Below are 26,584 nucleotides of genomic sequence, written 5' to 3'. Positions count from 1 at the left end.
AGTTTACAGTCCAAATTTGAAAGAAATCGCTCCAGCCATTTCCGAGATACGAGCTGCCAAAGTTTCGCTTTTTTTCTTCGTTTTTTCTTCTTCGACTTCGTGTTTTCGCACACTTGCAAAAATTGCTAAAGAACGCAAACGTGTACTCCGATCGCCTTGTAATTTGGCGCACAGAAAGGGAGTCCAAAGGCGAATCCTAGCATCAAATTTGGTGCACATCCGATGAATGGTTCAGGAGTTATGACCGATTATTCGCGTAAAACAAGATCGATTTGTTGTCACGCCTACAGAGTAAACCGCTTCATGGGATGAGTTGAAAATTGCTATGTAGATGGAGTAACCATCGTAGGAGTGCCTTTTGATGGTTTGAAAGGAATCGAGATAAGGACCACGGAGATATGACACAAAATCCAACCTGTGTCACAATTACGCGATCGATTTTTATGAATAAAAAAGTATTAGTTTTCACGCCTACTAGGCAAACCGCTTAGAGCAATGAGCTGAAAATCGGTGTATAGCTGGAATGATCTTCATAGAAAGTCCTTGCAGTAGTATAGAAGAATTGGAGTACAAACCACTGATCGAAAGCCAACTCCATGTAGCAAATGCGAGATCGAGATACTCTAATAGAACAGTCACCCTAATAGAGCATTCAGCTAATTTATTTACTCCATTATAGAATTCTATTACATTACAAGTTATTCTGTAGGGAGTTCAGCTGCAAACAGTTAATCTTATAAACAGTTCAAGTCACCCTGTGGAGAGTTAAGCTACAAATATATCACTGTAGAGATTCAGAACATTACAAGTCACACTGAAGAGAGTTCAGCTATAAACAAGCCATGCACCCTGTAGAGAGTTCACCTACAATTAAGTCACTCTCTAGAGAATTCAGCTACACACAAGTCACTATGGAGAGAGTTCAGCTACAAACAAATTACCGTGTAGAGAGATCAGCTACAAACAAAACTCTTTGCAGAGAGTTCAGCTACAAACAAATCAACCTTTAGAGCGATCAGCAACAAACAAATCAACTTGTAGAAAGATCAGCTACAAACAAAGCAACCTGCAGAGAGATCAGCTACAAACAAATCAGCTTGTAGAGAGATCAGTTACACACAAATCAACCTGTAGAGAGATAAGCTAGAAACAAATCACCCTGTAGAGAATTCAGCTACAAAAAATCACCCTGTAGAGACATCAGCTAGAAACTAGACACAATGTAAGGAGTTCAACTACAAGTAAATCACTCTGTAGAGAGTTCAGCTAAAACAAATCAACCTGCAGAGAGATCAGCTACAAACAAATCACCTTATAGAGAGTTCAGCTACAAACAAATTACCCTGTAGAGAGATCGGCTACAAACACATCAACCTGCAGAGAGATAAGCTACACACAAATCAACCTGTAGAGAGATAAGCTAGAAATCACCTTGTAGAGAGATCAGATAGAAACTAGACACAATGTAAGGAGTTCAACTACAAGCAAATCACCCTGTAGAGCGATCAGCCAGAAACAAATCACCCTGAAGAGAGGTCAGCTACAAACAAGTCAACCTGCAGAGAGATCAGCTACAAACAAATCACGTTATAGAGAGTTCAGCTACAATCAAATTACCCTATAAAGAGATCGGCTACAAACAAATCACCCTGTAGAGAGTTCAGCTACAAACAAATCAACCTGCAGAGAGATCAGCTACAAACAAATCACCTTATAGAGAGTTCAGCTACAAACAAATCACCCTGTAGAAAGATCAGCTAGAAACAAATCACCCTGTAGAGAGTTCAGCTACAAACAAGTCAACCTGCAGAGAGATCGGCTACAAACAAATCACCTTGTGGAGAGATCGGCTACAAATAAATCACTCTGTAGAGAGATCAGCTAGTAGCTAGAAACTAGACACAATGTAAGGGGTTCAGCTACAAGCAAATTACCCTTTAGTGAGTTCAGCTACAAACAAATCAACCTGCAGTAAGATCACTTACAAAAAAGCACCTTGTACAGACTTCAGTTACAAACAAATTACCCTACAGAGAAATCAGCTAGAAGAATTCACCTTGTAGAGAGTTCAGCAACAAAGAAGCCACCTCAGCTGCAAACAAATCACCCTGTAGAAAATTCAGTTACAAACAAATCGCCCAGTAGAAAGATCAGCTAGAAGAAGTTACCTTCTAGACAGTTCAGCTACAAACAATTCACCCTGTGCAGAAATCAGTTAGAAGGAGTTTCCTTGTAGAAAGTTCAGCTACAAACAAATCACCCTGTAGAAAATTCAGTTACAAACAAATCGCCCAGTAGAAAGATCAGCTAGAAGAAGTTACCTTCTAGACAGTTCAGCTACAAACAATTCACCCTGTACAGAAATCAGTTAGAAGGAGTTTCCTTGTAGAGAGTTCAGCTACAAAGAAATCATTCTGTAAAGAGCTCAGCTGCAAACAAATCACTTGTACAGAATTCAACTACAAACAAATCACCCTGTAGAGAGATCAGCTAGAAGAAGTTACCTTGTAGATAGCGGTTCAGCTACAAACAAATCACCCTGTAGAGAGATCAGCTAGAAGAAGTTACCCTGTAGATAGTTCAGCTACAAACAAATCACCCTGTAGAGAGATCAGCTAGAAGAAGTCACCTTGTAGAGTGTTAAGTTACAAAGAAACCACCATGCAGAGAGTTCTGTAATTAATATATGTGACTGGGCCTGCAAAAATAGGCATGTGGGTACATGAAAATTGCCTACTTTTTTGAACTTTGATGCATCATAATTATTGCTTGGCCATGCAATTTTCAGTACATATTAAACGTTTAATTGGCTTTACAATACAAGGTACAGAATGAAAATATTCTATCCCAGTACTGTGATATGAAATGTTATGAGGCGGGGTATAGTTTGTGCCCACATGCCCTATTTTCACAGACCCAGTCACATATTTATTATATATATAATTTGTACATTTACTGATAAATTCAGAAATATTTAAAGTATTTAACATCTGCTTCATCTTATTTTCTTCCTGTGGTAAAGAAAAAAAATAGGTTTAAAAAGCCCCAAAGCCGGCCATAGGCCGGCTTTGGGGTATACAAATGCAAAAAGAAGTGAAATCTAATCCAAAACAGCCAAGCTGTAAAAAAAAGTGTGCGGCCCTCAAAGAGGCTATGGTGAAAAAAGATGTGAAATCCAAGGTGGCGGCCAAGAAATGGCTGTGATGGTAGGTTAATGGTAAAAATTTTAATAACGACAACTCAGGTGAATTTTGGTGCCAAGACCAAGTGGCACCAAAATTCACCTGAGTTGTCGTTATTAAAATTTTTACCATTAACCTACCATCACAGCCATTTCTTGGCCGCCACCTTGGATTTCATATCTTTTTTCATCATAGCCTTTTTGAGGGCTGCACACTTTTTTTTTACAGCTTGGCTGTTTTGGATTAATTAGATAATACTAAACAAGTAGTCCAGTTCCCAAGTTTGTAATAATGCCAAGCTGGAGTGAAGGACAAGTCAGGCTGGATTTTAGCTGATATTTTTGCAAGAGACCAAACCTTTGTGATTCCCATAGACATAGCAACCAGCTATCAATTTATGGCTATCAATGATGCAAATCATCATAGTACTTCAAATAATTTGTGCGCTGATCTCAGTTGCTGTCCAGATGACTGAGCATTGCATAATTATAATAGTTTTTATATTATTCCACTGTATATAATGTCCTTCCTTAGCTACTAGTTCAACTACCATATAATTTACAGTGGATAGTTTTTTTCCGGATATTTCGAAGAGGCTAGTGTCTTCAAAGGTAAATTCCAAGATCTGCTGTTCTTTGTAAATAAATAATAATGACCACAATTAAAAGTAACTTGATCAAACATATTATTTTGTAACCACATTATCGCTCATGTTTTACCTCAGTGTTAGTAGTATCATTACTGCATGTGTCAATAGCAAGTAAACAGCTGATCCAGATATGCCATTGTTGGATTATGATGTTGTCTGCAGCAGCGTTGAAACCGGGTTGGGCCAATTTTTTTTTGGGCCCACTTCTGACTTAGAAAATTTTTCTCGTTTGGTGAACTTACCGTTTTTGTTTGTTTTACGTAAAGTCACATTACTCAGGGGGTTGGTGAATCTCGGGGACAAAACCCTCAAATCAACCCAGCTGGGTTCCTTGGGGTTCTTCTTCTCAAGTGATGTAGCAAAGTCAAGGAGCGAATTATATGAGGCAGCTAGTCTTACTGTAGGTGAAGATTTCCTTTGTCAACTCACAACACACGAGATGACTAAAACAGATTCGCCATGGGCTGAAGTTGCTGGGAGTAGAGGAAATGAAGGCTATAAGAACATGAAATAGTGAACACTGAGTATATCTATATGGTATGATAGTGTAAACTGCAATTGTTGGTTAGTTGGATTTCCTGAGACTACATGAGTAGCTATCTTCATTTGATATGCCAGTATGTCAGTCATTTAGTGTCCAGTTCAGGTGACCCCACCAAAAGCACAGCTAAGTTTGCATCATTTACTCAGGTGAATTGGCAGGGAAGCACTCATTTTTTTGTGGGTCCACTTCTGAGTTAGAAAATTTTTACATTTTGTGAATTTACCGTTTTTGTTTGTTTTACGGAAGTCACATTGTTCAGGCATATTATTATATATTCCCCACCTAGGGAATATATGTGACCGGATTTCACATAACAAGGCTTCCACACACACAAAATCAAACTTACGATTTTACCAGAAATGGATTGCTGGTCTAATACACTATCATATTTCACACTGTACTTCCTTCAGCACTGACAAGTCTGGTTTCTGTAGCAGCTTTCTTCCGACCCTGTCAAAGCCACGAGTGTGAGATTGGCACCATTAAATGGCCATGGCTCTGTGATAATGGTGTGTAGTGAGCTGGGACTTCACAGAGAGCTCGCCAATAGTGTTCTCAGTCAATTTGGAGTAATCTGAGTGCCATGGAGGGCCATGGAGAGCCCAAACTTGGCCTCTGGATTCCAATCGTCTTCTTACTTCATTTTATACCTGTATATTAAGACCACCGTCCACCCCCACCCTCCCATCCTATTAGTACCGCCTGTGATATTATTACCCGCTCGAAAAAAGCTGCTCAAAACAGGGCAAATTTTGGGTATCAGAAATGTATACACCCACTCAGTGATAGCTAGTGAACAGATGAACAATTGGTGCAAATTTTGTTTGCACAGCTGTAGGCACTGGGAAGTTATTACACAATGATTCCTTAAAATCGCCATATCTCCTAACAAAGCTTTGTGCGTCGAAGCCTTGTTTTGTCAAATTCAGTCACATATAATCTATGGCTTGCCATTTTCTAATCCTTTTAGTGTGCACATGCAGTACTAGTTTCAGTAGTAGGTGTTCTAGAAGCAGTTCCGTTAATAGCTATAACATATACCATTATTCTATTGTAATCCAATACTATAGTGCTGCTGTGGTGAAGCTTTATGTTTACTAAAGGAGATTGGTCATGCATCATAGCCCTGGGCATGTCTATGCTTGTATTACTGTATGTTATAAGTGGTGCTGCTAATCACGTATTTGAATAATTGTTATGTGGTTGGCATATTTGATGACACAATGTGTGTTAATATTGCTCATTGTTTCAAATTGTCACAGGGATGCACTGGTATAGAGCAGATGACTCAGGAGACACTGGAGCTGAAGGCAAAGACCTGCTTCAAGGCAGGCATCTGATGACACAGCTGAAAGACAAACTAAGGAACGAGACAGGTATCACCAAATAGCCGAGCTTAACCTTGCAGTGTAAGGGGGTGGGGCTAGACTGATGATAGCCATGTGAGACAGAGATAGTGTTTAGTGGTTTTCTACAATGTTGGTTTTCTACAATAAGCATAATTGAAGCCTTACTACAGAGCCCAGTGGGAGTGGTAGTACGGACCATAAAGGTGGGTGTGGTGATATGTTGTTGCCATCTTGGTGTGTGTTGTGAGGGCCATGTACTTTTTCAGCCTCAGAAAGGGTGTGTTGCCAAGGGGATAAGGGAAGCATTTATTGACTTTAACAAAGTGTCCACCCACATGATCAAAGCTGCTGCAGGACAGGTGAGCACCAACCACATTCACACAACTATTATTGTTGCCATGGTTACACAAAGGAGCATCATCACACAAACTACAATTGTGATGTTACCATCTTAAAGAGTTTTACTTCATCATGAAGAAAACTAATGACTCCATGGCAACCGGTGGCATGTACATGTGAGCAGATGCTACAGTATGTAACCAGTCATGTCCATTTATCTGTCTGTCATCAGAGGACTAATCTTGACTACTGACATTCAAGAAACACACTTCACAAGTCTTAGTTATATACATATACTATCTATGAGAATACTCACCAGATAAGATCCTCAATTGGATAGTAAGAGTATTTGTACTAATACACCATCATCAATACCTCTATAGGCATCATTAGAAAGTACTGGTTCCAGTCCAAAAAGATTGCTGTTGTGTATTTTTGCTTATTTGCAAAAAGTACATCGTCTGACTGTGGGGTATGTTCTTGTAATGCAACTGTGTAGCGGTCATTTGACAATGTTCATTAAGTGTGATAACATACAACATGTATGTGGCTTTTACATATGCATATCTAGTATGACATAGCTGTACCTGTTCTCATGACACCTAGTTGTCACTGCTAATGTGTGTATGCCATTGCTGTAGAGCAGGGTTTTACAGAGGGGGTTCACAAAATTTAATTTCACAGATTGGCAGTTCTCCATGCAAATTTCCCCATTCAAAATTTGCAGTTTACTCAAAGTGGCATTCCTGTTTATGTGATGTCAACAATTGATTAAACACTGTCACTTTATAATGAATCCAAAGAACAAATTGTTAGAGAAAGGGCCTATATATACTACCATATCAGATTGGTTTGTTAATCAGCTTGATAATAATGATTAATGGTGCACCCTCCTTGCTATCTAAGCCAAAATTTTCTATTTACTATCATTTGTTTCCAACAGAGAATTGAAGTTCCCAGCTATGAAATTCTGTTATAGACTGGTGGATTAATGAACTTAAGGTGACTGATATGTTTATAAGGATGATGACGGATGGTGAACCTTTATGTATCTTGTACAGGATGGATTATTTAATCCCAATGAGGACATGCACAAGTAAACCATGTGTTTGTGTTGCATGTTTTGTTATACTTACAAGGATGACATTTCTTACAATATAATATGTATTGTACACTGATTCAAATTTAAATATTGTGTTAAATAATGATCTGAGGTGTTTCTTGAATGTCAGTAGACTCAGTATAGGTTTGTTCTGTGATGGACGGAAAGACAGACAGATAAATGGACATGACTGGTTACATACTGTAGCATGTACTCACTTGTACATGCCACCGGTTGCCATGGCGTCATTAGTTTTCTTCACTGATGAAGTAGAACTCTTTAAGGTTACGATAACATCACAATCGTAGTTTGTGTGATGATGCTCCTTTGTGTAACCATGGCAACAATAATAGTTGTGTGAATGTGGTTGGTGCTCACTTGTTCTGCAGCCGCTTTGATCATGTGGGTGGACACTTTGTTATAGTCAATAAATGTTTCCCTTATCCCCTTGCTGAGGCTGGAGAAGTACATGGCCCTCACAACACACACCAAGATGGTAACAACACATCACCACACCCACCTTATGGTCTGTGCTACCACTCCCACTGGGCTCTGTAGCAAGGCTTCAATTATGCTTATTATTTGGTAGGCCCGTTATGATGGTGGAAATGTGAGACAGTAGTATGCTGTTGTCATACAAACCTTGTGTTGCAACAGCTATCACTATGGAAACATGTCACATAAATCAGGGTGGCTACATTTCATGTTGGACTAGTTGAGGTGTCCACAGTAATGTTAACCTTGCCTAACAACGGAGTGGCACAAATGATTGTGTGAAAAAAATCACACAACTTATCATACCAGTGTCTCTGAAGTTGTCATCATGGTGATAGTGCCGTACAATTCATCTCATTATGAAATACCACAGTCAACACCTGTGACAAGATCACACAAACTCACAAGATAATACACAAGTAACTGGTTCCCACATATCACCTTTATTTTGTAACATGCGATTTATCACAGCAGTGGCAACAGTATCGATATGCTGCACAAAACGGTTTGCTAGACAATGGCTTTGTTAGCTTATAATATAGTTGAAAACACCCACAAAAAAATTATTTTATCATAGCCTTCCCAAATAACACTACTAACAAACCAACTGCTGCCACAATAAACATATCATAGGAGTGGTCAATACAGTACATGAGCTTCATGTCCCAACAACGGACCAAGTTAGACACTAATTGGGACCTATATACTTGACACGGTCACTACTGTATATTGAGGTAGTCTTATAAATGAGATCATGAAGTACATCTCAGTTGTGTTTGGGACCTATATACTTGACAAGGTCACTATATTGAAGTGGTCTTGCAACTCTTGGCCTAGTGACATGACCGTTTTTGTCATAGTGGGTTCACTCATTATATTACAGCCACACAACACCCAAAACACTACAGCAGAACCCCTCTATACAAGAGAATAATTATACTTTATAGTTTACGCCAGCACAAAGGAAGAGAAGTTCCACTGTATCACACAGAAATGATAAGATCACGCACCTCTCTTTGCTGTCTAATTCAAGTCATCATCTGTTGTACCTGACTAGCTCTCTCTTCCTAACAGAATAGCTTGAAGTTTAAAGACGTCAATGCTAATTACCATTTTCTTTTGAGCTTCTTCCAGTTATTGTAGCAGATTGATCTTGTCTTCTAGTTCCTGTGATGATGTCATATAAGCTCATGTGATGTCACATGACAGCAGAGTACACACCTTATCTGTGTCCCCTTGTGTGATGACCACTTTTACTGCTGTACGTTGTTTGTGCACCTCTCCCTCCTCACGTACAGTGTGGCCTTGTGGTAAACAAAGTGTGACTTGCATAATGTAACCACCCACTTAAAAAGTCCACAAATTTTGACCCAAACTCAATGTCCGTTTGCCATACACTACACCGTAGTGAGGCCAGCCAAGTTAACAAATTATACTCACTGGCTTCTTCACTCACTAACTTGCTACTTCTAGTTGTTCCTTCAGTGACACATTCCCCTGTACAACAACAACAACAAAGACAACTTCACACCGCTACAAGTCTCAAGAAATGTTCCACCAACTAGTCAGGGGTGGATCCAGGGAGGGTTCAAAGGGTTCCACGGAACCCCCCTTTTAAAAGAGCTTCTCTTACTCGAGATATTCTAATAGAGCAGTCACAGTAGTCTTTTGAGGAGCAGTGTAGCAAGCTATGTATACAGTTATAAATAAGGAAATGTGACCGGGCCTGCGAAAACAGGGCATGCGGGTACAAACTACACCCCGTCACATTGAGCATATCTCAGTACTGGAACAGAATATGTGCATTCTGTAACTTGCATCCTAAAGCCAATTAAATTCTTACACCGAGCTGAAAATTGCATTGCCGTAGCATTATGATACAAAGAGTTATGAGTGATGAAAGTTTGAAAAAGTAGGCTAAATTCATGTTCCCACATGCCCTATTTCCGCAGGCCCGGTCATAAATGTAGTTGGTGAGGGGCAGCTATTGTCAGTAGGTGATGACCTTTTTTTTTTTGGTGTTTAACTTACAGTTAAGCTGAAGTTTCAATTCCAAAGTGGAACCCCCTTTTTAAAAGTCTGGATCCGCCCCTGCTAGTAACAGCTTTACTACTCTCCCCCCTAATGACTATTTATACATTAGGAATACTGGTAGCAGGATGCTCTGGGAGCAACAATGTTTTTGAGATTAGCATGTTGTCTTGCAACATTGTAGAAAACCACTAAACACTATCTCTGTCTCACATGGCTATCATCAGTCTAGCCCCACCCCCTTACACTGCAAGGTTAAGCTCGGCTATTTGGTGATACCCGTCTCGTTCCTTAGCTTGTCTTTCAGCTGTGTCATCAGATGCCTGCCTTGAAGCAGGTCTTTGCCTTCAGCTCCAGTGTCTCCTGAGTCATCTGCTCTATACCAGTGCATCCCTGTGACAATTTGAAACAATGAGCAATATTAACACACATTGTGTCATCAAATATGCCAACCACATAACAATTATTCAAATATGTGATTAGCAGCACCACTTCTAACATACAGTAATACAAGCATAGACATGCCCGGGGCTATGATGCATGACCAATCTCCTTTAGTAAACATAAAGCTTCACCACAGCAGCACTATAGTATTGGATTACAATAGAATAATGGTATATGTTATAGCTATTAACGGAACTGCTTCTAGATCACCTACTACTGAAACTAGTTCTGCATGTGCACACTAAAAGGATTAGAAAATGGCAAGCCATGGATTATATATTCCCTAGGTGGGAAATATATAACATATGCCTGAACAATGTGACTTCCGTAAAACAAACAAAACCGGTAAATTCACAAAATGTAAAAATTTTCTAACTCAGAAGTGGACCCACAAAAAAATGAGTGCTTCCCTGCCAATTCACCTGAGTAAATGATGCAAACTTAGCTGTGCTTTTGGTGGGGTAACCTGAACTGGACACTGAACTGAATGACTGACATATCAAATGAAGATAGCTACTCATGTAGTCTCAGGAAATCCAACTAACCAACAATTGCAGTTTACACTATCATACCATATAGATATACTCAGTGTTCACTATTTCATGTTCTTATAGCCCCGTATAGCCTTCATTTCCTCCACTCCCAGCAATTTCAGCCCATGGCTAATCTGTTTCAGTCATCTCGTGTGTTGTGAGTTGGCACTGAAAGGAAATCTTCACCTACTGTAGTAAGACTAGCTGCCTCATATAATTCGCTCCTTGACTTCGCTACATCACTTGAGAAGAAGAACCCCGAGGAACCCAGCTGGGTTGATTTGAGGGTTTTGTCCCCGAGATTCACCAACCCCCTGAGTACTGTGACTTTACGTAAAACAAACAAAAACGGTAAGTTCACCAAACGAGAAAAATTTTCGAAGTCAGAAGCCCCCCAAAAAATGAACGCCATTATGCAGCGAGAAGCCCCTCGCGAAATTAAAACTTGTATCACGTGTACATTTATTATATTTATTTCGAAATACAGTACTGCATTTGAGTAATAATTACAAAATACTAGAACCACTATTCTCAGTCCCTTCCAGCGTGGGTCTAGTAAGGTTGCATCCTTTCAAGGGCTTTACAGCGTCGAAATGAATGGATGACATGTGAGTTATCTCTATCCAGTTGTGTAGACAGTCGATTTTGTGCGAGATTTTGTGTTTATGTAAGTATGATACTGTGTTGGGATTAGCCAAGAAGGACAATGGTCGTGGTTTATACAAGAGCCACGTAGGCACACCGGTTTTGTAAGTATCACTTGCCACGTAGATATCCATTTCCAGCAAAGTTGCTGCTACGATAATTTCAGTACTGGTTCCCCAAATGTACTGCTTTTTTATGTTCTTAAGGTGGTTGTTGAAATTGTTCTGGTAAATTGCTTCGTGGAGAGGTTTAAATAATAAGTTATTGTCAGCTTCAAATTCACTGATTGCCTTCCTTAAATGTGGATGGTAGTCTTCAACACCAGTAAGTGATTTAGAGAGAGCCCTAAACAGACAATTGCCATCCCCCAGAACCCTGTCAATTTCCCTGCTTTGTGAACTGAGAAATGGCTTTAAAATGGCATAACCAGTAGCAGAACAGTTTGCTGACATAGGCTTAACCATATCATCTGGTATGACCATGTCTGGTACATTGAGGCCAGGCGGCTTCAGGAAGGTTGGAAACGGAGAACACATTTCTACACAATTAAATCATAGCAGACAGTAAGATATAAATCGTGTGCATACAGTACCTTCATAACATCCATGCTTGAATATTTACTACTCCCTATGTCAGGTTTTATTGCTAAATGAATGTATACATGTGTGGGTGACTGCTCTGTTTACATAATATGTAACCTGGTTTCTTTGGTTGGTCCACTTCATTGTTTTTGTGGGTCTGACTAATTGTTGTTTGCATATTTGTACATGTGCGTTGGATGCATGCCTTCTTAAGCTTGCCAGGTCCACCAAATTTTGTACTGTCACGACAGTATTTACATGTTTTACAGTTTGCAGCAGTGCAACCAGCACATTCCCCACATCTAGCTCGTTTGTGGCCTATTGGAAAATTAACAATGGAATCATTTTGTATACAATAAATACCTGTTGTGATCTTCTTGACAGCATCCTCAGTGGTACTCTTCTCAGTTTGCTTAGTTCTGGGGGTGATCTTCATTTTGGCATCCTGATTATTATCTGAAATATTTGGTATTTGCATATACGTATATGTATAATTATAATTCTGAATATCATGACACCTCGTGTATTTATACCTGTTGGCACTTGAGCTGGTGATGGTGGAGCTGAGTCATCTTCTGTTTGAGATTCAGTAACTTGGGACAATCCTGTGACTTCTACTTGTTGTTCTGTCATTTCTTCACCAGCATTTAATTCCTTTGATATAAATTACATCGTGTGTGTAGTGTGAGTATCTCAAAAGTTATATTCACATTAAGCTGATACCTCAAATGTTGAATAAATAATACCACAGCTCAAAGTATGTCTCACTAATCACTCTCTTAAAGTATTTCAGTATGCTGTAGCGCTGTGTAGTAGACACCACTTTATACACTAAACTTGTAAAACCAGTCCTTCACAATTACTTTGCAGTACTAGTTAGGTATAATCAAGCCCTTTGATGTATCAGAGCAACCTGGGACAATGTTTCTTCCAGCAAAACATTTAATGACTAACTGACATATCCAGCCAAGTATAACTCAACTATCGTTAACAATTTAAGTTTGGGATGTGCATTGTTGTCTACCTTATCAGCTATACAACAATACAGTATCATAGATTTACGTTTCCTCTTTGTCTCATTTCTTCCATGTATTTGTGGGTAACATGTCAATTGTTTCTTATGCTGGTCATCACAGTTTGTAATAGTTAATTATTAAGGACACATTAGAAAACACCTCCATAATAAGGATAGAAATTTTGGTCCCAATAGGTTGGAAAGAGGTAACCCTCTATAGACCTTTTTCACGTAACACGGAGATATAACGTAATTATACGTGCACGCTTCCAGTGGTAGGTTGTGCGTAACCGCAGTATAATTAATTATAATAATTAACGGCCACTAGATAGACTAATTGTCACGAATAAGTGGAGAATGCCAACTAGCTGTGTTGTAGTTGATTGCTACAACCATCACCAAACGGGAGGTGGCATAAGTTTCTATCGTTTTCCGTCAGAAGATTTAGAGAGGCGACGAAAGTGGATTAACTTTGTATCACGAAAGAATGAAGATGGATCGCCCTGGGAGCCAGCAGATGGTGATAGAGTATGTTCTGCCCATTTTATCTCTGGAAAGAAGTCTGATGATGCTGGTGATCCCGATTTTGTTCCATCCATCTATCCCAAGACAGCTTCTAAAAAACTAAGTTCTACTCGCACAACGGCGAACGTGGAGAGCGTAGCTCGTTTCAAGCGTGCAAAACAAAGATCGTTGGCAAAAGAGATAGTAAAAGTGGAAGAGAGAGGAAAGGAAGTAACAAAGAGAAAGGAAGAAGAAAGACGCGCTATCGTCAACCAGCACGTTCGAAAGGCGTTCCAGCACGACCACGGCAGTTACTGTAGCCGCAGAAGTAAGCATCCACCAGCTAGAGATGAATCGATAGCATCCTCGTGTAGCCTGTACTTGCAGTCGAGTCGGAGTGGTGATGAGAGAGCCATTTGTGCTGAAGTAGGTAAGTCATGTGGAATCATGAATATACTTACTGTAGGAGTTAACTATCATCATAACATCTTCAGAATGCCAGACGGATGAAGATGGAAATGTAGTTGCAAGACTGCAGGCAGAGAATAGGATGTTAAGATCTATGCTGTTGGAGAGACCTGAATTAGATGTACGATTGCTGGAGAACAATGATAGACTGACAAGGTTTTATACAGGAATGCCAACATTTGATTCCTTTTTAGCCCTAGTTGAGTACTTAACACCTAAGGCTAAGGAGCTCAGGGCATGGAAAGGTAGCAGTACATCATTAGAGGAGAAGCAGCAACATGGTTCACAGTGTTTTGGTGGCTTATCAATTGCCAACCAGTTGTTTGCCATTCTAGTACGATTAAGACTCGCTCTACCATTGACTGATGTATGCACTCGTTTTAGAATGGCAGAGGGAACATACAGTCGAATGTTTACAACATGGATTTGCTTTTTATCTAAAGAGCTTTTATTGATTTTTCCCTTCCCTTCACGTGACCAGGTTACACAATGGATGCCAAGACGGTTCAAGAAGCATTTCCCTAACACCAGAATTATCATAGATTGCTATGAAATAGAATGCCAGCGACCCTCAGGGCTAATGAATGCTTCAGTCACATACTCGCAGTACAAAAGCAGAAATACTTGGAAAGTTTTGGTAGGCTGTACTCCTTCTGGGTTGGTAAGCTTTGTGTCAGATGCTTGGGATGGACGAATTTCTGATCGTGAATTAACAGAGAAGTCCGGACTTTTAGACTTGCTTGAACCGGGGGATATGATAATGGCTGACAGAGGCTTTGACATACAGGAAGCAGTAGCCCCTAAAAGAATTTTGGTTAATGTGCCTCCTCGTTTGGAATCTAGACAGAAGCAGATGGCAGCACATGAAGTAGAGAGGACAAGGAGAATTGCTGAATTAAGAATACATGTGGAGCGCGTTATTGGAAGAGGTCGACGTTTTGATATTCTTAATCAAAAATTTCCCAACACTATGCATGATTTAGTTAGCAATGTTAACCTTGTTTGTATGTATCTTACTAATTTTGATGTACCACTTGTTTCATATTAAATATTAAAACCATTTACAGAAGTAGAATTAGCAAGTGTGTATACAATAGCTGATTACTATTTAAGTATGTACATGTTGTAATTACATCATAACAAGCATACATTGTTGTTAACAAGTACAGGACAAGATAACTAGTACATTATACATGCATAGCTTGTTGACCACAAACCAAATCATTGAACTAACACTTAGCACTGGTATTCCTCTAGAAAGATCCTTCCAGACAAGATCTCAGGAACCATATAACGGACATAGAACTCCTCCAGCTTTTCTTCTAGTGTACCCCAGTACTCCAGGTCTGCCAATATACGGTCAACAACCACTTCTCCATTGCTATACACAACAAAGTCACACCATTCTCTGTTCATTACAGCCAGCTCTCCCTGCACTTGTGCAAAATAACGATGCTGCCGAGAAAGGTGCAACTCTCCATCTTCTCCTCTTTTCAGAAAAAACTTCTCTCCAAATTTGTCAGCAATTTCACCTGGTGTCATCTCCACAGTGATGCATTTGTCAATGCTGTATGGACACTTGATTTCCAAACAACCACTACAGCATGTGTCCACACTTGTGCAAGTAACTTTGCCATCAGATGATGCACCAAGATAAGCTTTTTCTGGCATAAGATGTAACCCACTGTCCTCTACTATCATTGTCTCACCAGCATGATGTCGATTATCTATATAGCATTTCCGTGCCTTGTCTTCATTCTCCTTCCCCCATCTAATCTGTGGTGGTAGTATAGTCATTGGCCCACCATATCCCATAAAATCTCGAACTAGCCTTCTTGGATTGGTAGACTCTCTTCGATGGAGTATCTCTCCAAATCTTGAACTAGTTATCCTGCCATTCCTCAGTACTATCCAAAGGTCATTCTCTCCTTGCCCTCTTGTTGCTTCTTCAATCTTTGCAGCTTCATCACTTGATATGGTCATATCACGAAGGTAGTCGTAACACTGTGCAACCTCTGGAACAAAAAATTTTTCTTGCACTACTGTAGATGCATGCTGATGTGAAAAAATAACATGCTGCCACAAAGTTTCTACATGGACCTGGCTTCCTGAGTGACCAGGCTGCCAAAATTGCATCAGTCCAGTGTTTGGTACAGTTTTCTCCAGGCGGACCATGAGCTGTAGCAGTCTTTCTTTGTGTAATACACGATCTTCAGTGCGACGTGGATCAAATGCACTGCGACCTGTAGACTTGCTCACTTCTGGGACATCACCGTGACTTGGTTTAACAAAAGTCATATCACTTGCACAAGCCGGATTCACTGCTTTCTTGGGGGGTTGGTTCCATTTCATAGGCACAGAAGTTTTAGAAAGCTCCACTGGTAATTCAACATCTTTGGCATGGTAGTCAATGAAAAACAATAGTGCTGCAATATGGTTACAAGCTTGTCCCAGTCTGTATAATAACATATAATTACAATCATAATGAATATAGATAATTAATACTGATTGATAATTTTAACAAATCACATAATGGAATCAATTATGTTGATACAATTAATGATTGTTGTTATCTCACAATGTTAGCTAATGACTTACCCAGAAACACAAGCACATTGTCCAGCGTAAACATCTCCATTATCTCCATTGAGTGACACAAACACTTCATAAGGTGTATCAGTGGTGAAAGAGTGATAAACAAAGGCACGGAAATACAACACTCTCAGGTTTTCACTTGAACACTGGTACACCCAGACGTTCTTGACATAGCCATCAAAGAAGTACTTGTATGCTTTCAGAGACTTGTGAGCTCTCAATGCTTGCATGTCAAAAGTTTTATCCCGTCCATACACGAGATAAATTACTATATTGATCAATGTGAACTCAGCAAGGACGCCACTCAACTTCTTGCTCCACTGCGTAACGTTTGAAAACAACGGCAAACTCTTGAGAAAAGATTTTACTTCTTCGGTCAAGTACGAAATAGCTATCACATCTTCACCATTCTCTTCGCCGGATGAATCACGAACCGCCCCTATCTGTGCCATTCCAACTATCCTGTCTACGATGTCCTTCTTACGGGTGGAGCCGGTAAGGCGAACGGACAAGCTACTCGCAATCTTCCGCAGCTCATCGATCTTCTTCACAACTAAATCGTCCCTTAGTACAGCTATATCGCTGTCTGATAGTTCATTTCCTTTCAGTAAACGAGAGTGAATAGATTGATCCAGTTGATCTGCCATGCATCGGTTAGTTTACTTCAAATTGTCATTAAAGTATAAACATACAGCTACAGCTTTGTTATTATGGAAGTTATCTATTACCTACCACGAAACGGAAAATTGCACTTGAGCGGCTTCTCCGTGTTACGTGAAAATGGTCTATATTACACACAAAGTGGCCAGAAATCTGGGTGGTCCCAAGGTGTCCATTATGTAGAGATTCAACTGTATTTCTTTCATAAGTGGACTGATTGCATTTTGTACCATTCTTTGTAATAGTGTGTAACAGCTACTTTTCAGTAATTGATAGCCAGGGAGCAAACATGCCTCTATTCTCAGATATCAGCTCAATGTAAGCATATTGTGTGCGTAATTTAAAGGTACTGTATAGGTTACCATGAGTACATTGTTTACATGTACTGATTTGTTCATAGTAGCAACAATAACAGAAATAACTCTAGGATATTGCAAGTTGCATAGAAGTCACTGCTATTTGCACTTATGCAATTGGTGAGTGGCAGTATTACGTGTAAGTGTGCATGCTTCAACACCACTGGAAGTACGTATATCAAACATTATGGTAGACTAAGTGTTGTTTAGTAGGGTTCCCCCTTAAAATAATGTGCACCGCTAAAAATGGTGCATCTAAAAACCATCATAGAAAATTTGTACGTAATGAAAATCACTCTATTCAATATCAAATACACCGTTAAAACAAGAGAACACTTACAGGCATCTAGATGTAGAATTTTAAAACATGTTGAGACCTATCATTTTGTCAAGGTTAGAGGCCAAACAAAGCAGCACATGGCCACCATTTTATACCACAATAACAGGTGAGACGTGCCTTTTGTGATGTCTAGTTTTGTCTACGTTCTGCACTAAATGGTCATCTTATTCTTCATTCCAGGAAACCATACGAAAGTACTGTATCAGCACTTTCATTGAAGGAGTGTATGTACACATGAACTGATAGCTGCGTTGATCAGTGGTGAGTATCATATCCTTGTGTAATTCACCATTAGTCATACACATATGCATAGCTGTACATACACTGTATGCATACATACCTCAATCTGACTGTTGGTAAGCTTGTCTAAAATTTTCTCTTTCTCCTCAGCACCAGCATGCCTACACCAATCACATAAGCAATATACGTATGTATATATGGGAGAGTACCGTATACCTACAAATTTTTGAATGACACTTTTTTTGTAGTTGCTTAACTGTCTGCAAATTTTTCATCCTTGAAAATTAAGATTAGCTATGCACATGCTATATAATACAGGTAGCCTGAGTGAAAGACAATCAAATGGTCCATGAAATAATAAAATCTGTTGATCTGCGAAATTTGTATGTACAGTGGAACCTGTCTATAACGGTCACCTTGGGACCAGATATATCTGGCCTTTATATACAGGCGGCTGTTATAGAGAAAACCTGCATAAGGTGGTCAGCAGCATTTTAGTGGATATGACCGTTATAAATGAATAATTATTAGTAAGAGGCTCGCGCCAACCGCAGTACAGTCTGAATATTTAGTACAGAAAGGGTAAGGTGAGTCTATGAATGTTGGTTATAGCTATTGAATACGCTTAAGCAATAAAGCCTGATTGATTATATAGTATTCATTGAAAGGCAGGAAGTGTGATAATTGCGCTTTAATTGAAACGGTATAATAGAGCAAAAAAAGGCGGCCAAATTACCAGCCAATTAGAGTTAAAAGAAATTACTTTACGATGCAGCAAGAGTGAATATAGAACACAGCTGAATTATAAAGGTTCAGTGTTAAATTTTTGAATTAGTTGTATATGACCATTCATTCTTGGCCGCTTCAGATATCAGCCATTTCAGTTGCCAGTTACTTTCATGTATACACCTGTTTTATAGCCAAGGTGTTCTTGCATGGATTAAACTTTAGTAATTGTATTCTTGGCCGCTTCAGATATCAGCTCGTTAAGTTACCAGTTACTTTTCACTTCAGCTAAGCTGATTTTTCTTTTTGTTTTTTACATTGGGTTCCAGGTACTTGTAGTTTCTTGGGCGCGCCTTTTTTACAGCGAAGGTGTTTTTGGGGTGGATATCACTCATTTTTGTCAGTGATAGACTCTATATTTGGTTTAAAAGGTAATTTTTTTGGAAATGAGCAATTAACATTAATGCAGAATATTATCTTGGAGAGTCAGTAAAATCCATACATAATAATGATTGTTTCATAACACCGTAAATTCGGAAGTATGAATTTACGGTGTAGTATGACTGTTCTATTAGAGTAAATTTATCTTTACTGCCTGCCCGTGATGAATATATCTCATATCTGTGCATGTTAAATGCTTCAGACACCTAATTAAACTTGCAAGTGCCTAATTAGTTCACAGTTGCTACACAGCTATAAATACATTTGTAATTGTTATCATCATAATCATTTAACCATTTTTTAATATTTTGGTCGCAACTTCAGGATTAGAGCAGCAAAGAAAGGAATAGAGGACTCAACCATCAAGACTTGTATATGGGAGATGGAACAGTATTGCGATGGACAATGCCGGTACTAACCCCTCAAGGGTGTTGCAGTACAGTATAGATGCAAGACCAGAGCCTCGATCGTCACCTTTTGACTGTGGTCACAACTTCAGGATTGGAGCAGCAGAGAAAGGAATGAAGGACTCAATCATCAAGACTCGGGGAGATGGAATAGTATTGCCATGGACAATGCCAGCACTAACCCCTCAAGGATGTCACAGTGCAGTATCGATACAACCACTCCAACCAGTGCATAAGACCAGAGCTCGATCATCACCTTTTGACTGAAATTTTTATACATGATGAAGCAATTAAAACAAAAAAGTTGTAGTACTTATACTTTCCTGAGGGAACATGTCCCCAGAGTCCCAGACTCCCTTGCCTGTTCAGCAGAATAATAGGATTGAGCCTTACTACCACTTTCACCTTTATTCTTGGCCTGAATGTACATATCAGCAACATAATACAGTAGCTGTAGATAATGCTAGTTAATGCCCCTAGGCAGAGCTATAGGGGTGGGAATTTTTCCCTACTATCACACTATCACAGTAGTTCTTCTCGCAGTTCTTTGCCTGGCCATCATCAACTGCTGTCCATCAACTGCTGTCAAAACATTAGTCTCGTCCCCCAGACCCTTCCTCAAGCATGCTTATCACACAAAAATAACTTAGTTAGGGTCCGCAATCCGAAAAATCAACTTTCACAAATCAATCCCCCTACCATTGTGGGATGTTCATTGTAGTATCCCATTGCTAGATCCACCATGAAACCGGAGGCACGATTGTTGTTTTCACAGAACTATCGATTTTAGTATTTCGTGATATGCAAAAATTATTTTTTAAATTTCGTGCTCTACACAAAGAACAGGATATAACTTGCTGCTTAGCTAGGTATTATCTAGAGTTAATGTAGTTAAAAAGTACGCACAGTAATAAGCAAATGATTCACTGGGTTACCGGCACAGGGTTGTTTTCTCTCAAAAATCAGAAAACAAAACACGAATTTTCAAATTCAAAGTGCCCTACCAGCCAAGATAAGAAAAGCCAACTCTTCCTCATAGTGATGTGATAAGGTTGGATGCATAGTCTGTCTATGCTGTTAGTCTGGAAAGGATCTGAGACTTCTCACCATCTGGGTGAAGAACGTCAAAATTTTCGTGCGTCATTTCAAGGGATTCTCTCAATGGTACCAAAGTGCTTTCCAGTACTTCTGATGCCACACTGGTCACTTAATTTTGTTCAGAATGATGATAAAAGATGGTTCAAAATGTTTGGTAGTAGTAGTAGTTGGTATTTCTATGATTTCATATGATGTGGTATACCAGCAGCTCACCAGGAGCTCCACCCAGCTCGAATCAAAAATGAAAGATTTTCTGCATTTTTCGGTTTGTTTTGGGATGTTTTGAAGCATAATGGTGATGTAGGGTGATCTAGTGAAGATTCGAAGCTGTTGTGGAGCGTGAGAGGTGAAGTCAAATTTGGACGATTTTGCTGCCTCCCTTGATGCATAGCTTAGAGCGAGGCGTGGAAGCTGTGGATGAAACAATGATTGACAACCGCTATTACCAAACGTTCAGGGACATCTTTTGCCATAGTTTTAGTCTATAATTGATGATTTTTGTGGCTGCAGAAGCGATGGAAATGGCTAGAAAGCGCGACACAATTCTTTGATGCTGCAGAAAATTTTGACGCTCGTCACCCAGATGGTGAGAAGTCTCAGATCTTTTCCAAACTAACAGCATAGACAGACTATGCACCCAACCGTATCGAAGCACTATGAGGAATAGTTGGCTTCTCTTGCCCTGGGTGGTAGGGCAGTTTGAATTCGAAACTTTGTATTTCTTTGTCTGTTTTTTCAGAGAAAGCAACCCTGTGCCGGGCACCCAGCAAATCATTTACTTATTTCTGTGCGTACTTTTCAACTACAACAACTCTGGATACGATTTGGCTAAGTAGCAAGTTTCATCCGGTCCTTTGTGTGGAGCACGAAATTTTAAAAATAAATCTTGCATCTTGTGAGATACTGAAAATGATATTTCTGTGAAGACAACAATCGTGCCTCCGGTTTCATGGTGGATCAAGCAATGGGATACTACAATGAACATCCCACAATGGTAGGGGGATTGATTTGTAGAAGTTGATTTTTCGGATTTCGGACCCTAACTTAGTTTAGTAGTGTACAAACAATTATTCATTGACAGCTTATACTACACTTACCGCATTGTTGAACCATGTATACCACCAGAATCCACCAGATTGACAACTAACACGTGATCTATTTAGGGGAAATCTCGTGGAAAGTCCCTAATTACCTTAAGCGGACACTCATGATACGTGGTTTTAAATTGAATGGTTTAAGAATGTAACTGGATGGTGAGGCGTACTTTAATCGGCTCGACTTTACTGAGAAACTCGAGCCCCTCGTGAGAAACTACATCGCTTGAGCAACGCTTGAAAAAGTAAGAGTCAAGAACACTGAGGGACTCTATGATATATGCCGGTCTTGAATGCTAACGAAACGAGGAGTGAAGTTTGTGCAACGTGTCACATCGCCACACACTGATTCACCGTGTTTGTGCGATAGGGTTTTTGGACCTGTCCACCAGATGTTGAAAGGAAATTCATTCCAACTTGTGAAGTTGTTGGTATACTCATTGTTGGGGTCCATGGGGACATCGATGATCATTTACCAGTCAGCTGTAAGTAATGTCACAACAGAAGGAAAGGAACCATTTCCATACCCCTATGGCATACTGATTTTCCAGGTCAGTTTATGTACACCCAACCACAGAAATGTAGAACTTTGGTTGCAGGTGGAAAATAAACACCTTTTTACTCAGTTACAAGAGATTCACCCAGCTGGGATAAAATGTTGAAGTGAATGTCATTAGTACCTACTTGCGGTTCATCAGGTATTGGACAATTCCAAGTGTCCAGATTATGCGGTTGTCCTCATGTTCAAGTTTACACGTTTAGGCAAGTTCCACAACATCCTATAATCTATTACTATATCAGTGTGGAATAATGCTTATATAATATTTTTCATATTCCAGGCTTTAGGTATGTGTATTGTATTTAACACCTGCTTGTTGGTTTTTGCAGGCCATCTGGTCATACTGGTTTATCCACTAGCAGTTGAATGTGATCATGGTACATATGTAAGTTGAGACCATGCAGGAACAAAGATGAGACCATGCAGGAACAAAGATACAGGTGTCATGAATTTCAGGTCAGTTGACATTCAGAGGAATTGTATTATTGCAATTATTCTTTTTGTAGTTATCAATTATCAGTGACCAGTTTGTGATAGCGTACTTTTGTTTGACTAATGACCAAATGTTCTGGTTTACATGCTTACCCAACAGTTATGTTACTCACTTAACCTGCATATGGGATATATATTTTTAGTTCATTTTGATTATTCATCCTTTATTGGTACAGCCCGGCATATTGATTTTTTGCACATTCTCTTTTTAATTCAGTGCCTGCTGGATTGTTTTGTCAGATATCGAAACAGATGTCTTTGGTGTTGCGACCGATGTTCCAGGTCAGTTTGCATGTGTGTTTAATTTAAGGTTGACTTCAGTGCCTGCTTATTCTTTTACAGGTCTCGGTATTGAGTGTCATGAATTTCAGGTCAGTTGACGTGCAGAAGAATTGTATTATTGCAATTGTTGTTTTTGCAGTTATCAATTATCACTGTATACTAGTGATGTGAATTTGCAGGTCAATCTACTCAGATGTATCAGGCATAGTGTTGATGGGTTCGAACAAGTATCCAGTGTAGACTGTAGTGGCATCAAGGGTGTTAATTTCCAGGTCAGTTTACATGTTGTGATGTTAGTGATTTTTTCCTAGTACCCAGATATTAAGTGTATTGTATTTAATGCCCACCTGTTATGTTTTTAAATTATGGTATATCAGTGTAGACAGTGCAACAGTAAGCCTTCTGTGTTGTAGTAACTATTTGTTTCATAATATTATGCTGTTGTCCCAGAATGGCACAATTTTTGGGCAACCAGTGTGAAGTCCAGTGGTACAAACATTGTATTATGACCAAGTTGTGATAGCGTACTTTTGTTTGACTAATGTCCTAATGTTCTGGTTTGACTAATGTCCTAATGTTCTGGTTTAACATGCTTACCCAACAGTTATGTTATTCATTCACTTAGCCTGGGATATAATTTTTGTTCATTTTGATTATCCATGCTATTATTGACACAGCCCGGCATATTGATTTTTTGTACATTCTCTTTTAATTCAGTGCCTGCTAGATTGTGTCATCAGATATCGAAACAAGTGTTTTTGGTGTTGCGACCGATGTTCCAGGTCAGTTGCATGAGTGTTTAATTTAAGGTTAACTTCAGTGCCTGCTTATTCTTTTACAGGTCTCAGTATCGTCATGCTGACATACAAGAAATCATCACTATTGTTGGAACTATTTTTAGTCAAGTCTTGATGTGATGTTAATTAACATTGTTACACATTGTTGTATGTTTACCATAAATTATCATGGCCATCATGAAATTTGAATATTGTGTAAGTTGTGTGGACCAACCCCAACTCATACATGGTCACTGGCAAACCACGAACCACATTCGAGCCACAACACCACCAACCACATTCGAGCAATCCATTACAAAATTTTGTTGCACCATTTGTGTGTGCATAATACTTAATGAAAGCCACAACACAAGCTACATGGTACATACTACATAGAGGTGGTAACCCCTAAAGGCTTGTTACCTTTTGTATTCACCTTACCGGCCTTTGTGGTTAATCTATTAAAAATTACATGTAAATAGAGAATTGAAGAGTATGCTTAAAGCACCTTCGCTAGTGATTTTGTTCTTCAAACCATAAGACAACTGGCGATTTATAAACGCTCGCATGGGGTGTGGTACTAAATGGAATTTAAAAGATTTCTGCTTAAAACGCCATCCCTAGGGAACTTACGGTTCAGCACGCTGTCACAACTTGTTTATCAGGCATTAGAGTTTGTGTCCACGTCGTGTCTTTAAAAGTTATTGTAGGGATTAGAGATTGATTGAAGAAAATACGCGTATAGGCAAACCAGGATTGGATAATGTCAGTGCTAGATGGACTATACAAACACGACTATGTTGACTGGTATAACGTGACAGTAGTTGTAACATAAGGTAGAGAAATAAAGTGAAATACGCCTATTTTTTATTTTGCGATTGTTACTTTTTTATTTTAGCGAGGTCGCAAGAAAACTATAACGACTCCTAAAGATTTTTTATCACGTAACGCAATACAAATCTATTGAGAGATGTTGCATAATTTAGGACTAATATTGTGAAACCGGCCCTACACGTAAATAACTCACAGTAGTGGCCGCGCGTCTTTTAATTGGGCGTGCGCTTTGTAGTTTCTTGGCCGCGCGACTCACTACCGTGAGTCTTGATATACCTTCAAGATTCATATGTATATGGTATCTATCGCCATATTGTCCTGTAAAACATGACAAAGCTTATTTTCCATAAACTTGTAGTATTTGTTTGTTTCCTTATTGCAATTACGTAGTTCAGCTGCCAAATGATAAGATGCATGGTTTACTGTTAATTTATTAATCCTACTTGCCATACCAAAACAAATCTTGTAAGTTAATCACAGCATGTAGTTGAAATAATTAAACCAAAAAATGCTTCAATTGTAATGTTGTTTTGAGATACGTAAGAATGTATGATTTGTGCTCATGGGATATCAATACAATTATCACAACAATATTTGCAGACCACTAAAGAATATACAATAGACTAGCACTCTTTCAATTTCAGAATGCTCAAATGCAGGCTTTGCTTGTTAACATGATGACATGCAAAGTCAAAAATTTTGGGCAGTACTCCGCCCTCTATTATTAATTTATTAGACACACTTTTTATGGAGTTATCCTTCAGGTTATAAGTCATGTCTTTACTAGGCCCAGTTGAATTGATCGTGCTTTTGTGTCTGAGATGATCTTTGCAGTTTAATGTGAAACTATATTAACCAGTCTATGTTACGCAGAAAGGAACTGTTTAAAGTTTTGCACAAACATCTTCTACAGGACTATACAAGGTAGATACTCTCCTCAACATATTAGCTCTTGGTAATCTAATAGTATACCGTAAGACATGACATTTTGACAAAATTGATAAATTCGTCAAACATCCATAAGTGCCTTTAGAAGTATGTGTTAACTTATGTAGATTTATGATTTTGATAACTTTTAATTCATCAAAGCTGATGAGTACGGATTTGTCAAATTTTCGTCCCATCAAACTTTTCTGTCATACAGTACATATACAATGGAACTCTCCATAATGGACACTTGGGGACCAAGACTCTTTGCTGTAATATAGGATTTCCTCTTTCAGAAGTAAAACATGACATATTGAGCAGACTTGTATTATGAGAGGTTTTTTTGGCTGTATCTGTAATTCAGAAGAGAGGCTCCACTGTATACTCTTTATTAATTATGTCTTACGTACCTTAAAACATTCCCATTCCTTTTCCTACCAGGTAATTTTGTTGTCTTAATAAATCTCCATTGATGCTCCAAACACTTTCCTGGTGGTAAATTCTCCTTTTTCCTTATAGGCTCTGGTGGCTTTGTGACTTTGGTAGCAGCAATACATGTTGATATAGCTTGATGTAGAAGTGCATTGATGTGATCTAGGTGTGGCAGAAGTTTGCTGTTGGTAGTATTAACATAAGACTGCAAATCCTTTTGTAGGGTGTTGAATGTTTGGAATTGAATTGAATAGTCTGTAGAATAAGAGTACAATACATTACAGTTAAACCCCAACATGAGTAGGATGTCCTTGTTATCATCAAAGCTTCAGGCTGAGGCTGAGGTGATGATAACAATCATATCCTAAGCATATATAGGTGTAGTTTAACCAGCTTCTATCCTAAGCAGTACTTGACTTCATAAACAAAGCTGATTGTTGATAA

General features: G+C 39.1%; 3 protein-coding genes and 2 long non-coding RNA genes across 20 annotated transcripts; 3 read left to right on the top strand and 2 right to left on the bottom strand.

The window, feature by feature from the left end:
- The first annotated feature begins 4,258 nt into the window (after nucleotides 1-4,258).
- Nucleotides 4,259-7,283, top strand: LOC136266206 (uncharacterized). Of its 4 annotated transcripts, none has more exons than XR_010705955.1 (7): nucleotides 4,259-4,368; nucleotides 5,638-5,927; nucleotides 5,991-6,083; nucleotides 6,137-6,239; nucleotides 6,298-6,535; nucleotides 7,007-7,065; nucleotides 7,125-7,283. It is a non-coding gene; the product is annotated as an uncharacterized lncRNA (long non-coding RNA). The 4 variants fall into 4 exon arrangements; XR_010705956.1 differs by having other exon boundaries at nucleotides 4,264-4,521; nucleotides 5,638-5,817; nucleotides 5,873-6,083; XR_010705953.1 differs by having other exon boundaries at nucleotides 4,264-4,521.
- LOC136266205 (uncharacterized) lies at nucleotides 7,116-11,089 on the bottom strand. Of its 8 annotated transcripts, XR_010705952.1 has the most exons (11): nucleotides 10,558-11,079; nucleotides 9,938-10,084; nucleotides 9,121-9,157; nucleotides 8,882-9,057; nucleotides 8,771-8,827; nucleotides 8,671-8,727; nucleotides 7,967-8,040; nucleotides 7,686-7,910; nucleotides 7,544-7,622; nucleotides 7,384-7,490; nucleotides 7,138-7,316 (listed from the first exon to the last, which is right to left on the bottom strand). It is a non-coding gene; the product is annotated as an uncharacterized lncRNA (long non-coding RNA). The 8 variants fall into 8 exon arrangements; XR_010705950.1 differs by having other exon boundaries at nucleotides 7,116-7,316; nucleotides 9,117-10,084; nucleotides 10,558-11,089; XR_010705951.1 differs by having other exon boundaries at nucleotides 7,116-7,316; nucleotides 9,121-10,084; nucleotides 10,558-11,089.
- A 2,120-nt stretch (nucleotides 11,090-13,209) lies between these two features.
- LOC136265849 (uncharacterized) lies at nucleotides 13,210-16,326 on the top strand. Its single transcript, XM_066060781.1, has 2 exons — nucleotides 13,210-13,843; nucleotides 13,908-16,326. Exons 1-2 carry the CDS (start codon nucleotides 13,267-13,269, stop codon nucleotides 14,927-14,929), a joined length of 1,599 nt encoding a protein of 532 aa, XP_065916853.1. The 5' UTR covers nucleotides 13,210-13,266; the 3' UTR covers nucleotides 14,930-16,326.
- Nucleotides 14,902-17,177, bottom strand: LOC136265848 (uncharacterized). The gene is made up of 2 exons (XM_066060780.1): nucleotides 16,480-17,177; nucleotides 14,902-16,336 (listed from the first exon to the last, which is right to left on the bottom strand). The coding sequence occupies exons 1-2, from the start codon at nucleotides 17,121-17,123 to the stop codon at nucleotides 15,118-15,120; spliced, it is 1,863 nt and encodes a 620-aa protein (XP_065916852.1). The 5' UTR covers nucleotides 17,124-17,177; the 3' UTR covers nucleotides 14,902-15,117.
- Nucleotides 17,178-21,486: 4,309 nt separating this feature from the next.
- Nucleotides 21,487-24,818, top strand: LOC136265850 (uncharacterized). Of its 6 annotated transcripts, none has more exons than XM_066060783.1 (9): nucleotides 21,487-22,154; nucleotides 22,209-22,389; nucleotides 22,438-22,600; nucleotides 22,727-22,853; nucleotides 23,107-23,171; nucleotides 23,232-23,260; nucleotides 23,351-23,443; nucleotides 23,889-23,953; nucleotides 24,013-24,818. In XM_066060783.1, exons 4-9 carry the CDS (start codon nucleotides 22,810-22,812, stop codon nucleotides 24,086-24,088), a joined length of 372 nt encoding a protein of 123 aa, XP_065916855.1. In that variant the 5' UTR covers nucleotides 21,487-22,154; nucleotides 22,209-22,389; nucleotides 22,438-22,600; nucleotides 22,727-22,809; the 3' UTR covers nucleotides 24,089-24,818. The 6 variants fall into 6 exon arrangements, 5 of the variants coding, with proteins under 5 accessions (XP_065916855.1, XP_065916856.1, XP_065916854.1 ...); XM_066060784.1 differs by having other exon boundaries at nucleotides 21,491-22,083; XR_010705763.1 differs by having other exon boundaries at nucleotides 22,090-22,389; nucleotides 22,904-23,171; nucleotides 24,013-24,169.
- Nucleotides 24,819-26,584: the final 1,766 nt, after the last annotated feature.

Source organism: Dysidea avara, chromosome 9, assembly GCF_963678975.1.
Source record: "Dysidea avara chromosome 9, odDysAvar1.4, whole genome shotgun sequence".
Taxonomy (NCBI): Eukaryota; Metazoa; Porifera; class Demospongiae; order Dictyoceratida; family Dysideidae; genus Dysidea; species Dysidea avara.
The sequence above is the reverse complement of the archived record's forward strand: the minus strand, read 5'-3'. Positions and strand labels throughout refer to the sequence as shown.